Source organism: Anomaloglossus baeobatrachus, chromosome 3 (genome assembly GCF_048569485.1).
Source record: "Anomaloglossus baeobatrachus isolate aAnoBae1 chromosome 3, aAnoBae1.hap1, whole genome shotgun sequence".
In the NCBI taxonomy this organism is placed as follows: domain Eukaryota; kingdom Metazoa; phylum Chordata; class Amphibia; order Anura; family Aromobatidae; genus Anomaloglossus; species Anomaloglossus baeobatrachus.
Window position 1 is genome coordinate 531,947,590 of NC_134355.1, and position 16,675 is coordinate 531,964,264.

Here is a 16,675-nt window from a genome sequence, read left to right on the forward strand (position 1 = left end):
GGACAAATTCCAGCCTGTGTCAGCACACATGAGCGATTATTTTCTCAGCCCTAATCAGACCGAGAAAACAATCGCAGCATGCTGACGGTGTAATGCGAGACTCTCTCGCACCCATTCAAGTGAATGGGGCGAGAGAAAAATCGCACTGCACTCGCAGTACACCGGTTTACTGCACGTGCAGAGCGAGAATTGCAATAACCAGCTACGGAGGAGAGTGGGAGAGAAATCCCGCCCCCCGCAGCTGAGGTCCGCTCACACAGTTGGACCTCAGTCGCAGGGACACTCGCATGACACTCAGCTCCTGCTGTGCTGCCAGCTTCAGCCGAGTGTCATGCGAGGATCGCACTAGTGCTCTGTGTGGCCCCGGCCCTAAGTGCACTGCGCATGACCAGCTGTTCAGAAGATGGCTCACATACACATCTTCTGAACTCCCGCTCATGCACAGTGCACCTAATGAAGCCGGAAAGTGTACATCAGGCTTACAAGGCACAATGATGAGGCTAAAATAAGCTGCGTGCATGATTTCTAGGAGCTGGTGGTGATGTCAACTCGTGCAAATCGTTATCACTCCCACAGGGGCGTGATGACAAAAAGGGCTGTGGAACTAACACCCCAGCGACTAGTCACAGGCCTGGTTAGCATAGGGACAGCGAGGTTTCGAGGTTTAATGCTGCTGGCCTGGAGGGCAAAGGGGACCGGACAGGTTCCCTTAATAGCTAATTACATAGTACGTACGAGCAAAATCCTCACCACACACACTTCCGGTTCCGCACATCCACCGCGCTCTGACCCGCACTTGTAGTCCACACAAACACACACAAGCACGCACAAACACACACACACACACACACGCACATACAGTATTATGCTCACCTTACGTTCCGTTCCACCGCCGGCCTCATGGTTCTTGTATTGCGCTGGCTCATTGCGACGTCCTTGTGGCGAACTACAAGACCCAGGAGGCCGGCGATGGAACGGAAGGTAAGGTGAGCATATGTGTACCTTCTGTTCCATCGCCGGCCTCCTGGGTCCTGTAGTTCGCCGCGCCACTCCACTCCAGGCTGTGCATCGGCAACCATAGCGACGAAGCAGGAAGGTTCCCCCGTCGGACGCTACTCAAAGGCAGTGCGCTGGCCAGTCAGAGGCAAGCGGCTCCTGCCTTTGACATCAGCGCGCTGGGAGCGGAAGTTCCTCCCTCGTCGTTATGGTAACCCGATACACAGCCTGTGCCGGAGAACAGCAAGTCCCAGGAGACCGGCGATGGAACGGAAGGTAAGGTGAGCATATAATGTGTTTGTGTGTACGTGTGTTTGTGTGTACGTGTGTTTGTGTGTACGTGTGTTTGTGTGTACGTGTGTTTGTGTGTACGTGTGTTTGTGTGTACGTGTGTTTGTGTGTACGTGTGTTTGTGTGTACGTGTGTTTGTGTGTACGTGTGTTTGTGTGTACGTGTGTTTGTGTGTACGTGTGTTTGTGTGTACGTGTGTTTGTGTGTACGTGTGTTTGTGTGTACGTGTGTTTGTGTGTACGTGTGTTTGTGTGTACGTGTGTTTGTGTGTACGTGTGTTTGTGTGTACGTGTGTTTGTGTGTACGTGTGTTTGTGTGTACGTGTGTTTGTGTGTACGTGTGTTTGTGTGTACGTGTGTTTGTGTGTACGTGTGTTTGTGTGTACGTGTGTTTGTGTGTACGTGTGTTTGTGTGTACGTGTGTTTGTGTGTACGTGTGTTTGTGTGTACGTGTGTTTGTGTGTACGTGTGTTTGTGTGTACGTGTGTTTGTGTGTACGTGTGTTTGTGTGTACGTGTGTTTGTGTGTACGTGTGTTTGTGTGTACGTGTGTTTGTGTGTACGTGTGTTTGTGTGTACGTGTGTTTGTGTGTACGTGTGTTTGTGTGTACGTGTGTTTGTGTGTACGTGTGTTTGTGTGTACGTGTGTTTGTGTGTACGTGTGTTTGTGTGTACGTGTGTTTGTGTGTACGTGTGTTTGTGTGTACGTGTGTGTACGTGTGTGTACGTGTGTGTACGTGTGTGTACGTGTGTGTACGTGTGTGTACGTGTGTGTGTGTGTGTGTGTGTGTACGTGTGTGTACGTGTGTACGTGTGTGTACGTGTGTACGTGTGTGTACGTGTGTACGTGTGTGTACGTGTGTGTACGTGTGTACGTGTGTGTACGTGTGTACGTGTGTGTACGTGTGTACGTGTGTGTACGTGTGTGTGTGTGTTTGTGTACGTGTGTGTGCACGTGTGTACGTGTGTGTGTGTGTACGTGGAATGGCACAATAGGGACCAGGATGGGACATTTAACAAGTTGTGGAACGAATTGCCTATGGGGAATCTTGCTTTGCTGAACGAGTAACTTGGTTAACAAGCACAGTTCCAGAACGGATTGTTCTCGTTAAGCAAGGTTGCACTGTATAAGGCTATGTGCTCATATAGTGGATTGTGCCCAGATTTTCTGCAAACAAAACGGCATGTTTTTGGGAGGAAAAGCGCAAAAGAAAAAACGCTCGTGTATCGCGGTATTTTTAAGTTTATGCAATCCAGCTTTCAGGAGACGCCTGTACATGGAATTGTACAATAAAAAGAATTTACATTCATAAAGAAGAGTGCCGGTCTTTTTCTTAATTTTTGCATTCAGGAAACAGGGAGAGGAATCTTACCTCTCTGGCAATCGGGTCCTTGTAATGTGATCACAGGGACCTGATTGCTGCCATGGCAATCCTAGATGGTCACCATGACTGCCCCGGGTTACTGTGCTACAGATCCTGTCAGACCATGCGTGATGTGTGAGGTGAAGTGTCAGTGCTGCACTTACAGATCTAATCCACTGCAGTGATCAAACTCAAGCACTGTAGTGGATTATATCCAAAGGAAAAAATACGCCATTTAGGTGTAGTCGTCCAAAGCAGCCATTTTCACAGCCCAAACGTGATTGACAAGTCATTCAGAAACCGGCCATGTATAATCCTACATTTATGGCTGGCCTAAACCACAGGCAATCCGTTATACAAGCTGAATCATATATGGCGGCGTCCTGCTGATGTACATTGTACTTTGTGACTCCTAATGTGTTTCTCCAGTGGTGATGATAGTTTGGCTGTTATTTTCCATCTTCCCCTGCACAATTAATAGTATTAGCATAGTACTTGTATTACTAAGTGGATCAATGCATCTTTTTATGTTACATTAAGACTTACTTGGAGAATGTTGTGATCGAGGCTGAATTATAAATCGCTCTCAAAAAAAATTCCATGTCTTTGAAGTTTTCTTGCAGCTTTTCTCCCTCCCTCCATCAATATTACTGAGGCGTGTGGGCATATAGGATTGTGCACGGAGCAGCGAGATAAAGATGAAAAGTCAGTGAAGACTGTTTGACTGCATGTTTTAACAAGTCTGCTTTCCAACTGGAGCACCAGCAAAAGAAGCTATGAAACGGCCAAGTGCGAGGATGAAATATTAATTCATTGTCTGGAGACGAGCACTTGAAAGGGAACTGCTTACCAAAGTTGTCTTTTACGGGATTGTGACGTCCTTTGTGTCTCGGCTAGGGCCGCATGAAAGCTCATGTGACTTAACGCCGCACTTGTAGATATAGCTCTCCTAAACTGAACATGGCTGCTTTTCAGGTTTTGATGTCCTAATTTCCCGCTAGTTTTCAGCACTAGTTGCTTATATTAAGGCCCTGTGCCCACGGGAGCTTGCTTCTGCGGATTTCTTCGCGGAAAACCTGCGGATTTATCTGGATTTTCCAGATAAATCCGCAGGTTTCAGCATGTACAGACACTCCCCACGTTATCCTATGGGACATGGGGAGTGCTGAGTCCATGTTGCGGAATGTGCGGTTGCGGAATATACTGCGGATATCCCGCAACCGCACAGAACTGCATGTCAATTACTCCTGCAGCATTACCTGCGGAAATCCCCTGCCTTGGTCCCATACTTACCTGCCTTGATAGCAGACACCCGGTCGTTTTCCCTCGGTGCACAGGAGCAGGAAGGAGGAGGTGGGCGTGGCCTGTACGAGCTCCGGTCATGTGACAGCCGGAGCTAGTTCAGGCCCGCCCACCTTCTCCTTCACAGTGTAAACACGTCCGGAGACGGAGAGAAGTGCTGCGTGATGGAGGTATGAACGCCCCGATCACTCTGCACTTGTTCTGCATTGAGGATGCAGTGCCAAAGCCATGGTACTGTATCCCCAATGCAGAATACCGCACCATATCCGCAGGACATTCCGCAAATAGGCCTTGTGCGCACTGGGAAATGGAATTTTCTTGAGAAAATTCCGCATGCTCTCAAAGATTACCGCACCCGCGGTAAAAAAACGCGGGAAACCGCACCCGAAAACCGCATGCGGTTTGCTGCGGTTTTACCGCGGTATTATTCGCGGTATTGCCGCGGTTTTGCCGCGTGCGGGTTGGGATGTGCTTTATTGCATTTAATGCAATAAAGCACATTGAAGAAAAAAAAAAGTCATTTAATTCTGAGATAGTAGATAGACAGAAGAATAGATAGAGGGATAGATAGATAGACAGACAGATAGATAGAGGACAGATCGCTGCATTTCCCACGGTCGGCAGTGAGTTCACATAACCGGCCGTGGGAAATGACCGGTAATTACCTCTGCTGTCTGCTGCATTCATTCAGCGCTGTGTCTGTGACAGTCGCGGCTGGATGGAAGCAGCGCAGGACCTGTGGATTACGCCGGAGCTTTGGTGCGGGAGGGGTTAATAAAATGGTGAACGAGGCTTGTTTGTTTTATTTAAAATAAAGGATTTTTCGGTGTCTGTGTTTTTTTCACTTTACTTACGGGATCATGTCAGCTGTCACATAGACGCTGCCATGATCAAGCCTGGAGTTAATGGCGGTGGTCCCCCACCATCATTAACCCCTTGTATTACCTTGGTGCCACTGCTACACGGTGGCAAGAAGAGCCGAGGACACGCCGGTGCTGCCGCATAATGCATGCGACAGTGCCGGGGCAGCTGCGGCTGATATTCTCGGCTGCGGGAGGGGGAGTGAGGCGGGGGACATTAACCCTGCCCCTCTCCCTCCCCAGCCTGAGAATACCGGCCCGCCGCTGTGTGCTTACCTCGGCTGGACGGTAAATATGCAGCGGAGCCCACGGTCTTTGTTTTCTATATTTCCGTTTTCTTTCTATGTGTGTTCTATGTGTCTGTGTCTGTGTTCTATGTCTGTGATGTCTGTGTGTGTGTGTGTGTGATCTGTGTGTGTTTACTCTCTGCTTTGCTTCCTCTTCCTGTAATGACATCACTTCCCTGCAAAACCGCAGACAAGCGATGTACATTACCGCAGGTAAACCGCCAAATACCACAGGGAATAACGCAGGAAAACGCAGTGAACCGCACAGAATTTGCTGCCTGCGTTATTCCCTGCGGGATTTCATGATTAACATTGGAGTCAATGGAGTGAAATCCCGCAGCGATGTGCGGAAAAGAAGTGACATGCAATTGTTTTTGCTGCGGGATTCCCGCAGCAAAACATGCAGCTGTCAAATTCCGCCCAGTGCGCACAGGATTTTTTTTCTCCATAGGATTTGCTGGTGATTCACTGCAGAGATGTTATGAACATTTTCTGCAGCGAAACATGCAGCAAAACCGCGGAAAATCCGGTAAGTGCGCACATAGCCATAAACCGCAGCATGGAAACAGACAAAGTTGTGCTGCGGTTTTCTGGGAGCTCCTGCGGATATAACCGCAGGACACTGTCCCTGTGGGCACAAAAGGGTGATGAATGTCTATACAGCGAGGAGTGGTGTTTTGTTTTTCGGCCAGGACTTGTTGATCAGTGAGGATAATGGCGAGGAGGTTCACTAGCTTTTCTGCTGCCTTCTCATGCCCTCGTCGCTTTTATTGCTTTCTGTACCTGCTCCCCCTGCTTGTATGGCCTGTTGCCTGCAGTTCTTGTGTTTTGGAGCTCGGCACCCTCCTCCTTCCATGCTGACAAATCTACATGAGTGGAATTTATAGGAATTGTTTTACATTTAGTGAATAAGCATTTTCTCTGCTACAGATTCACAAGTGGGTTTAAAGGGGGTTCTCCTGTGAAAACAAGTTCTGACCTAATGACTTATTGCTCAGTGGGTGTCTGGATTCTGGAACCCTCACCGATCAGCCGGATGGGGAACTTCTATAAGCGACATTATAGAGCTGCTGTGCATATACCCCACTGCTGCTCCATTTGTTCCCTACAGGGCTGCCAGAGCACTCTGCGTCTCATAGGGAATAAATGGAGCGGCACATTCAGCATGTGCATTACCGCTTAATTGTAGCAGGAATAAGGCCATGTGTCCACGAGACTCTGTAACCGCAAAATTTGTAGATAAATCCGCAGGCTTTAGCAAGCACAGACACTCCCCATATTATCTATGGGACATGGGGAGTGCTGTGTCCATGCTGCAGTATGTGCAGCTGCGGAATATGGATGTCCCGCAGCCGCACATAACGGCATGTCAATTATTCCTGCGGCAATCCCGGCCCTCCACTATGGAGATAGAGGCCGGGACTTCCACAGGTAAGTTGCACAAATGTCCGCAGGTTTGCTGCAGCTATTTCGCTGGAATCCCGCAGCTATGTATAGCTGCGGATTCCGGGGATCATCTGCGGGAAACCTGCGGATATATCTGCGGGTACATAGTGCCGTGGGCACATAGCCTTAAAGTACCCTATTCTGCGTAGTAGGAACCTCACCTTTCAGATCCCAATGAGCAATACATTATCACCTATGCTCATAATCCTAGTTTTCACTGGAGAACACCTTTTTGAGCAATATTACAGTATGTTTATAGCATATTAATCAGATATGCCTTAAAGGGACTTTTATCAGCACAAAATGACTGTTCACAACAAATATAGGTGCTCAGCGCATCATGGTAGGGTCACACATTTAATAGGAATCTGTCACCAGGTTTCTGCTACCCTGAGAGTAACACAATGTAGGGGCAGAGACCCGGATTCCAGCATTATGTCACTTACTGAGCTATTTGCTGTCATTTTGATCAATTTTTCATCTGCTGCAGATCTAAAGTTATTTGAATGTGGAGCTCTATAACCCCGCCCACAACACTGATTGGCAGCTTTCTGCTCATGAGCAGTGTACACAGAAATCTGCCAATCAGTGGTGTGGACAGGGTTATACAGAGCTCATGAGTGTGCTGGACTACCTGGCAGCACGCTCAGTAGGCCTCTAATGATCTGCTGGCTAAGTAATTGGTGATTTTATCAAAACTACACTGAGCAGCCCAGTAAGGGTACCTTCACACTTAGCGATCCGACCAGCGATCTGACCTGGTCAGGATCGCTGCTGCATCGCTACATGGTCGCTGGTGAGCTGTCAAACAGGCAGATCTCACCAGTGAACAGCCCCCAGCCAGCAGCGACGTGCAAGCGACGCTGCGCTTGCACGGAGCCGCCGTCTGGAAGCTGCGGAGACTGGTAACTAAGGTAATCATCGGGTATGGTTACCCGATGTTTACATTAGTTACCAGCGCACACCGCTTAGCTGTGTGTGCAGGGAGCAGGGAGCCGCGCACACTGAGCGCTGGCTCCTTGCTCTCCTAGCTACAGTACACATCGGGTTAATTAACCCGATGTGTAATGCAGCTACATGTGCAGAGAGCCGGAGCCGGCAGCACAGGCAGCGTGAGAGCTGCAGAGGCTGGTAACTAAGGTAAATATCGGGTAACCACCTTGGTTACCCGATGTTTATCTTGGATACAGCTTACCTCAGCTGTCAGACGCCGGCTCCTGCTCTCGGCTCGCTTCATTTGTCGCTCTCTCGCTGTCACACACAGCGATCTGTGTGTCACAGCGGGAGAGCGGCTTTGAAGAAAACGAACCAGGGCTGTGTGTAACGAGCAGCGATCTCGCAGCAGGGGCCAGATCGCTGCTCAGTGTCACACACAGCGAGATCGCTAATGAGGTCACTGCTGCGTCACAAAAAGCGTGACTCAGCAGCGATCTCTGCAGTGAGCTCGCTGTGTGTGAAGCACCCCTATGTGATACATCAATGGAATCAGGGCAATTGTCTCTACATTATGCTGCTCTCAGATTAAGATGCAATAACCCTTTAAATACATAATCTTACCTGCCTCTTTTCCCTCTCTCCATCCTTGTCTTACTTTATAAAGCCAGAGCTGTCAAAGAATGGAGGGTGGAGAGGAAAAACAATCAGGTGGGAAGGTTCAGCTTTGTTTGGCCCCGCTAATGATACATCAAGTGCCAGTACTAGGTTTGAACAAATTGTCTCTCCAGGACTGGAGACAAACTCTAGTGCAGCGCAACCTATTGGAAGTAGTGATCCTAAAAGTTAAATGTGGATTTTTAACAATCCTTTCAATATAACTTAGGATATATATGCCAGATCAGAATCCCAATTTGCAGACTGTGTTTCGGGGTGCTTGCCCCTCGTCAGTGCAAAGTATGGGGTGTCTGATCTGGCTCATGAGAAAGCTATGTGGGGATCACAGGGGAACACTATTCTCCTTATGGAGACTTTGCAAGCCAGTCTGGCTGCTTTCAAGTTGGGGGACTTATAGCTGCCACGTCCCTCTGCAAAATATTCAAATTGTCTCTCCAGGACAGGAGACAAACTCTAGCGCAGCGCCACCTACTGGTAGTAGCGATCCTAAAAGTTAAATGTGGATTTTTAACAATCCTTTCAATATAATAGGTTTGAACAGTCATTGTTTGCTGACAATCCCTTTTAATTTTCAGTGGTGGGTGGTGGAAAGGTGTTCCTGACTGCCTGGTCCTGAGTTTAAAAATAAAAAAAAATAGTTTACAGGGAAAACCTTGTTTAAGCATTTGAGATGTTGAAATGTACAGAACATCAGTTCAATAGATTACAGGAATGCCTTTCTTTATTAATGGGAGCAGGCAAACATGGAAACATGGGCGCTTTTGAGTATGGGTCTGAAGGATCTTGCCAAGCACTATTAATCCCAAATATCTAGAAGTTATCCTGAGGATACATTCACCCACACAGTGTTTTTTACAGTCAGCACTGCAGTTTTTGATGCAGGTTTTCGTAGAGCCAAGTATGGATTCAGAAGCATGGGAAGTATAAGGGCTCGTGCAGAAGAACGCATATTAGGAGAAGCATGGGAAGTATAAGGGCTCGTGTAGAAGAACGCATATTAGGAGAAGCATGGGAAGTATAAGGGCTCGTGTAGAAGAACGCATATTAGGAGAAGCATGGGAAGTATAAGGGCTCATGCAGAAGAACGCATATTAGGAGAAGCATGGGAAGTATAAGGGCTCATGCAGAAGAACGCATATTAGGAGAAGCATGGGAAGTATAAGGGCTCGTGTAGAAGAACGCATATTAGGAGAAGCATGGGAAGTATAAGGGCTCATGCAGAAGATCGCATATTAGGAGAAGCATGGGAAGTATAAGGGCTCATGCAGAAGATCGCATATTAGGAGAAGCATGGGAAGTATAAGGGCTCATGCAGAAGAACGCATATTAGGAGAAGCATGGGAAGTATAAGGGCTCATGCAGAAGATCGCATATTAGGAGAAGCATGGGAAGTATAAGGGCTCATGCAGAAGAACGCATATTAGGAGAAGCATGGGAAGTATAAGGGCTCGTGTAGAAGAACGCATATTAGGAGAAGCATGGGAAGTATAAGGGCTCATGCAGAAGAACGCATATTAGGAGAAACATGGGAAGTATAAGGGCTCGTGTAGAAGAACGCATATTAGGAGAAGCATGGGAAGTATAAGGGCTCATGTAGAAGAACGCATATTAGGAGAAGCATGGGAAGTATAAGGGCTCGTGTAGAAGAACGCATATTAGGAGAAGCATGGGAAGTATAAGGGCTCGTGTAGAAGAACGCATATTAGGAGAAGCATGGGAAGTATAAGGGCTCGTGTAGAAGAACGCATATTAGGAGAAGCATGGGAAGTATAAGGGCTCATGTAGAAGAACGCATATTAGGAGAAGCATGGGAAGTATAAGGGCTCGTGCAGAAGAACGCATATTAGGAGAAGCATGGGAAGTATAAGGGCTCATGCAGAAGAACGCATATTAGGAGAAGCATGGGAAGTATAAGGGCTCATGCAGAAGAACGCATATTAGGAGAAGCATGGGAAGTATAAGGGCTCGTGCAGAAGAACGCATATTAGGAGAAGCATGGGAAGTATAAGGGCTTGTGCAGAAGAACGCATATTAGGAGAAGCATGGGAAGTATAAGGGCTCGTGTAGAAGAACGCATATTAGGAGAAGCATGGGAAGTATAAGGGCTCATGCAGAAGAACGCATATTAGGAGAAGCATGGGAAGTATAAGGGCTCATGCAGAAGAACGCATATTAGGAGAAGCATGGGAAGTATAAGGGCTCATGCAGAAGAACGCATATTAGGAGAAGCATGGGAAGTATAAGGGCTCGTGCAGAAGAACGCAGATTAGGGCTGAGTTACATTTGATACATCAGATCTGTCAGACCAATGCTCGGCCAATTCAATGAGGCAGTGCACTATTGTCCTCTGGGATTCAGATGGCATTCGGTTATTTAAGTCTATGGGTCCATGAGAAAAATTGGACTGCACTCAGATGAAATTACAGAATTGAGGTGGAGAAACATTTTTTTTTTTTTATTTTTTCCTTCAACCTGCGAGATCAGACTGATCAGCATAATCGGCCTGGTTTTCTCGGATGGAGAACAGTGAACCCAGCCTAAGACTTAATTCTCCTTGTTGCTCGATCCTATCTGACCATGTCAGTGGCTGATGTGATGAACTGATTGTTTCTTCAGAAATTGTGTAAAATCTGTATTATTCCAAAAGGGTTTTTTTTCTACCTTTTTTTTTTTTTTTTTTTTTTTCATAATTTCCATGGTTTACTTGTAGCTACAACACAGCCCCATCTACCTATAGGCTGTTGCTTTAGTGGTCTTTTTTTGTAGGCCGTGGACAAAGCACGGCCCTCCCAGACTGATGTGGCCACAATGCGGTCTGCAGTGTGAATGTTGCCTACAGGATGGTGTACTCTGTTGTGCAGTGATCTATTGCGTCCCGCTAGTTACTACTATCCGTATGTACTGTTGGTTCCTGTGCTGCCACGTGCCTTATATATCATTTTTTTATTAAATGTCTTGACACTAGTAGTTGTATGCCTTGACTTATTTGATTTCATTCTTCCCCAGAGTTTCCCGTCAGATGAAGGCTGGCCTTTTGCTAAATACCTGGGAGCGTGCGGCAGAATGGTGGCTGTGAACTATGTGGGAGAAGAACTCTGGAGTTTCTATAATGCTCCGTGGGAGAAGCGAGTGGACCTTGCGTGGCAGCTAATGGAGATTGCCGAACAGCTCACAAACAATGACTTTGAATTTGCACTTTACCTCTTAGATGTCAGCTTTGACAACTTTGCTGTTGGACCTCGAGATGGGAAAGTAATCATTGTGGATGCAGAAAACGTCTTGGTAGCAGATAAAAAGTTAATAAAACAAAGTAAGTTTTACTACAATCACTTATGATAGCTGCTGTATACATAATGGTGTCGGTCATTTAAAATTTGACTTGTGTAGTGCTTGGGATTAACCCCTTCAGCCCCTAACCTATTTTGACCTTACGGACCTTGTCATTTTGCACAATTCTGGATGACGGGGGGGGGAGCGAAGATCGTGGTGGGAGTGCGGGGGTGGAATTGGACGGCAGGGGGAGAAAATATTACCTGGCAGCGCGGTGATCGGTGGCGGCAGATCCTGGCAGCGTGTTGGTTGTGGCGGCAACAGGGGACCTCCCTCTTCACCTTCCACGGCCAGGATGAAGCTGAAGGGGGAGGGCACCCACTGGTAACACCGCTATCTCCAATTAGATTGGGAGGGGGGGGGGGGAAATGTCACAGAGGTCATTCTGCTCCAGCCAATGACTGATGATATTGCATAATCAGCCATGGCTGGATTGTAATATTTCATCAAATTTCATTGGTGAAATATTACAATTGTTCTGATTTGAATGTGAAAATGACACTTTCAACAGCCAATCAGACCAATCGGAGGCACCCTAAGCTCAACTACAAGTCTTCACGTACCTGCTGCCCTGGTGACATTTCAGTGAACCCGGTCACCAGCGCTGCAGGAACGAAAACCTGCCATGACGCATATGGTGCGTCAAGAGTCGGGAAGGGGTTAAAGGTGGAGAGCAGTCCTTGGACCCTTGTCGGTCTGCTGATTGAGGGCGCTGCAGCACTGGTGACCTCTTAATTCTTTACTAGAAACTGCTCTCTAGATTTAGTAATGGCTGTGTCTGGTATTGTAGCTGCAGCACCATACACAGCCAGTTGCAAACATATGGAGCTATGCTTGGTAAAGTTATGCTATGTTCACACGCAGCAAATTTTTGTTAGTGCATCTTAAGTGTCAAAACCGATGACAACAGTGAGTTATTTAAAGGGCACCAAACTTGCTGCTATACAAACTGTACACCCACCACTACTTCACATTGTATCACTGTGATATCTTCAGATGTTCAGATAGAAGATTTACAAAAATGTGAGGAATGTACTCACGTTTGTGATTACACTGTATGTAAGTGCTTACTGGTGGTGGCCGCACTTTATAGGTGCAATACCTGTGATACGTACCTCTTAAGGGCCCATCCTGGATGAGACCTCCCAGATGTGGCCGCCTCCAGCTCCTCCCTGTCCTCCCTCCTTCTGAGAATTTCTTCCTGTCCTTGTGTCCCATAAGTCATAGTTTTATAAACACACCGCATCTCTAGTAAAAGGGGACCGATAATTTCCCTTTCAGTCTGTGATGAGGTAGATTTCTTCTAAGTCCTGTGCGTACAGTGCAGTTTTTGGTACAGTTTATTGTGAAGTTTGTTGCCCAAAATCTGCATGTCCATCTGAGAAATCAGAAATGCTGTGCGCACTTTGCTTCTTTGTTTTCTCGCAGTTTTTGGTGCAGAAAAAAGCAGCATGTCAATTGTTAGTCCATTTTTTCCTGCGTCTGTTAGCCCTTTCAGCCAAAAAAACCCCACGCATTTTTCGGCCACACTTTCGGACAATATTTCTGCAGATGCCCACATACCCTTATGAACCCGGTGTCGTCTGCTGCTTGGTCAGATGTGAGTAATAGTCTCATTGGGGTGTGATTTTTGGACTTGTGACAATGAAGTGCTGGCGTATATAATCAGGCTGGTGGGCAGCCGCTGTCGGGAGAGCCCGCCATGCTGATCACTTGTCGGCGTGCTTCAGAGTCGTGCCCATATTTGTTTTGCTCTGGCCGTTCAGCACCTGCTCCTCTGTAGGACAGCCATGATGGATTGGTGCAGTCTCTCCTATGAATCTTCTCTTCTTCCTCACATTGTACGGATGATCTAGTGCCGATTTTACCGTGTTTTGTGATGTCGGCTGCAGCTATTGTTTTGCTCTGCGTTTAGATATCTATGAAAACTGAGTGAACAGGAGCAATATATTCGCTGCTGATATTGGAACGGAGTCTGGGGAATATTCCAAAATGCTCTACTTTAATTTAATTTCTGATCTAGTTAATCAGTGTAACATGCGCTGGTTTATATTAGGTGTAATTAAATGTTCTCAGATGTATAGCTTAAATGTAATAATGCCTTTTACACAGTGTCAGACCCTGGTTGAAGTTTCCAATTATCTCCAGTCTCTTAAAGGCACCCTTACATGAAAATAGATGATCCATCATTTCTTTTTTATGTTGAAGGCTATTACAACACGGCAGCATGCAATTTGTGTGACTTTTCTTGAACATGGCAGTTTTATTTACAATAAAATCAGAGCTCTAAAATAGTCGGCCGAGAGCAGATCACAGAAGTGTTTTGTCACCCGTTTTTCAGACAATTGCTGTAATTTGGCACATATCACCATGTAGCTCTAAGAAACGTTTATGGAGGTTTTGTTGGATAGGTGGTAAACATCTGAGACTCCTCAATCGCCGGGGCGCTCTGCCTCTGCCTTTCCGCCGGGGCGCTCAGCCTCTCCGCCGGGGCGCTCAGCCTCTCCGCCGGGGCGCTCAGCCTCTGCCTTTCCGCCGGGGCGCTCTGCCTCTGCCTCTCCGCCGGGGCGCTCAGCCTCTCCGCCGGGGCGCTCAGCCTCTCCGCCGGGGCGCTCAGCCTCTCCGCCGGGGCGCTCTGCCTCTCCGCCGGGGCGCTCTGCCTCTCCGCCGGGGCGCTCTGCCTCTCCGCCGGGGCGCTCTGCCTCTCCGCCGGGGCGCTCTGCCTCTCCGCCGGGGCGCAACACTTTGGAGACGGATTACACTTAACAGGCAGTGGACACAAGGGAAGGTTCCTAGTAGTTGGCACTTTTAAGCTTATATTTTTTTTTTTTTTTTTAGGGGTAAGTTCAGGATTTGGAAAGTTCAGTGACCATTTAAATCTTTATTTTGTGACCTGCATCTTGAATGTAAAGTGAAGGGAATGTGCAGTGTTCCTGAACAGGATTTACAGTAAAGCCGCATTACCTTGTTATTTGTATGCCTCTGTTTTTCATGAAATGTTACACTAATTCTTCAAATTTCTCTTTGCATTTTCAGATAAACCTGAAAACTGGGATGTGTGGTATGAAAGCAAATTTGACGACTGTGACAAAGAAGCATGCCTTTCTTTCTCTAAAGAAACTCTCTGCTCTCGCACTACTGTGGACCATAACTATTACGCCATTTGCCAGAACCTTCTATCGAGACATGCTACGTGGCGTGGAACTTCTGGTGGCCTTCTTCACGACCCCCCAGCCGAAGTTGCCAAAGACAGCCTTCTTGGGACACTGTTGGATGAATGTGCAAACCCAAAGAAAAGATACGGCAGATTTAAAGCTGCCAAAGAATTACGAGAATACCTTGCACAGCTTAGTAATAATGTGAGGTAGCCTAGACTATATTTTTTTTTTTTTTCTTTTTTTTTAATAGACAATAAGATTTAATTAGTTAGAGCACGTACAGGTCCTAATGGCTCTTGTATATTCAGAGGGTCTCCCTTTTACATAGAGGCTTTATGAATGCCATGAACTTGACCTAAGGTGGCACAGTGCGGTATACAATCCCTTGCAATCATGCCAGTACATGTTCTCATCTAATTAAAACTTCTGGAACTACTATTGATTTTCCTCTCTGATTACCTGAGGAAGATCCGATGTGCGTCTCCAGGTCGCTGGGGATAATAGACTTTGGTAGCCTAATTGATTATTCATGTGTCAAAAAGTAGTTGACATGACATATTACATTGGTATCACAATTTTTGTGAAGCTGATGCCTTTACTTGGAAAGTTCAAGTTAAGACCGCTGGCCTGTTTTAAAGGCTTTATTTCTTACGTCATTTCATATTTGTATGTTGAAAACACCAGTTTCTGACTCTCGAGTTATTTTTGGGGATTTTCTTTTTTTATTTTTTTTTTCCTTTTTTTTTTTCTTCTTTTTTGTTGCGTCCTGTTTCCAGATGAAAATGTTCAGCGTACTGTAAAAAAAAAATTTTTTTTCCATTTAAAGGGCAGGACTCCCATATTTTCTGTCTTAAGTTTTATTCTTTTGTAATGGCTTTGATTTTTGCTGTAAATGTTACAGTTCTACATTAAAATTTAGTCATTCTTGGGTATCTCTTCAACTGTTTGGTTCACTTGACCTCTTCCCTCTGGGGTAAGTTTTCTTCAAGTTTTTACATAGGGTACTGTTCCTAGATGTTTGTCATGAAAAATCATATTTAATGCAGTTGGTAATTTTGAAGAGATGTGTTAAGCACATGATTTTGTGGCACTTACTAATGTATAAGTATTACAGGTAGAGATGGGTTAACCGGCAGGTCCAGCCGGACTAATCCAGTTCAGGATTGGACTTAAACCCGAAGATCTGTGCCTGGACGCCGAACCCCATATGTCTATGGGGAGCCGAACATTGAGCGGTAAAATGGTGGAAAAAAAAGCTAAGGGGTTTTGAGTAGGCTGCAGGCTCCAGCCGTGCTCTTATCTTGGCGCTGTGTCAAAATAAGAGGACCCTTTGTGGCTTTTTTAAAAATATAATTTTTAAAATAAAAACTGCAGTCCCACCCAAATTTTGATGCCCAGCCAACATAAAGCCAACGGCTGGGGGCTGGTATTCAGTCTGAAGACGCCCATGGTTGTTGGGTTACCCCCAGCCTAAAAATAGCAGCACAAAGGCAATCACAATGAGCCAGGTAAAGTGATGGGATCGTCGTATCTAATGGAAGCAACAATTCTGGGTGGCTGCAGGTTGCTATTTTTAGGCTGGACGGGGCACAATAACCATGGGCCTTCAGAGACTGCGAATACCAGCCCCCAAGCTGTCAGCTTTATCTTGGCTGGGTATCACAATATATGCTAATTTTGACAGCATGTATGTTTCTAACCAATCAGACGCTGTTACACAGGGTGGTATGTGGTTTGCCTTCAGCCAATCAGAGACTCCGTGACTGCTGGTGGGCTGGGGAAGCATTTGAATATGTAATGAGGGTTATTGAGCGGACACTGAATCAGAACCCAAAAAGTTACACGGATTTCCCTGAGAAATCCTTGTTCAGGGTCCGTGCACACACACTTTGGGATCCGGATTGGCCCATCACTAATTACAGGTTCTCTGCCCACATATGTAGTACAGCCTTCCTTATAGACTACACAATTCTTCTATCCACAATATCGCTGTTGATGGAGGAGTATGTGAGAAATACTGCACATGGTAAGA

General features: G+C 46.5%; 1 protein-coding gene across 1 annotated transcript in view; it reads left to right on the forward strand.

Moving 5' to 3' along the window:
- DIPK2A (divergent protein kinase domain 2A) overlaps positions 1-15,584 on the forward strand; it is a 74,131-nt gene extending 58,547 nt beyond the window's left edge. The window contains exons 2-3 of the mRNA XM_075338603.1: positions 11,162-11,465; positions 14,522-15,584. Coding sequence (XP_075194718.1) covers positions 11,162-11,465; positions 14,522-14,853 — 636 coding nt within the window. The 3' untranslated portion in view covers positions 14,854-15,584. The remainder of the gene's footprint in view (positions 1-11,161; positions 11,466-14,521) is intronic.
- The last annotated feature ends 1,091 nt before the right edge of the window (positions 15,585-16,675 follow it).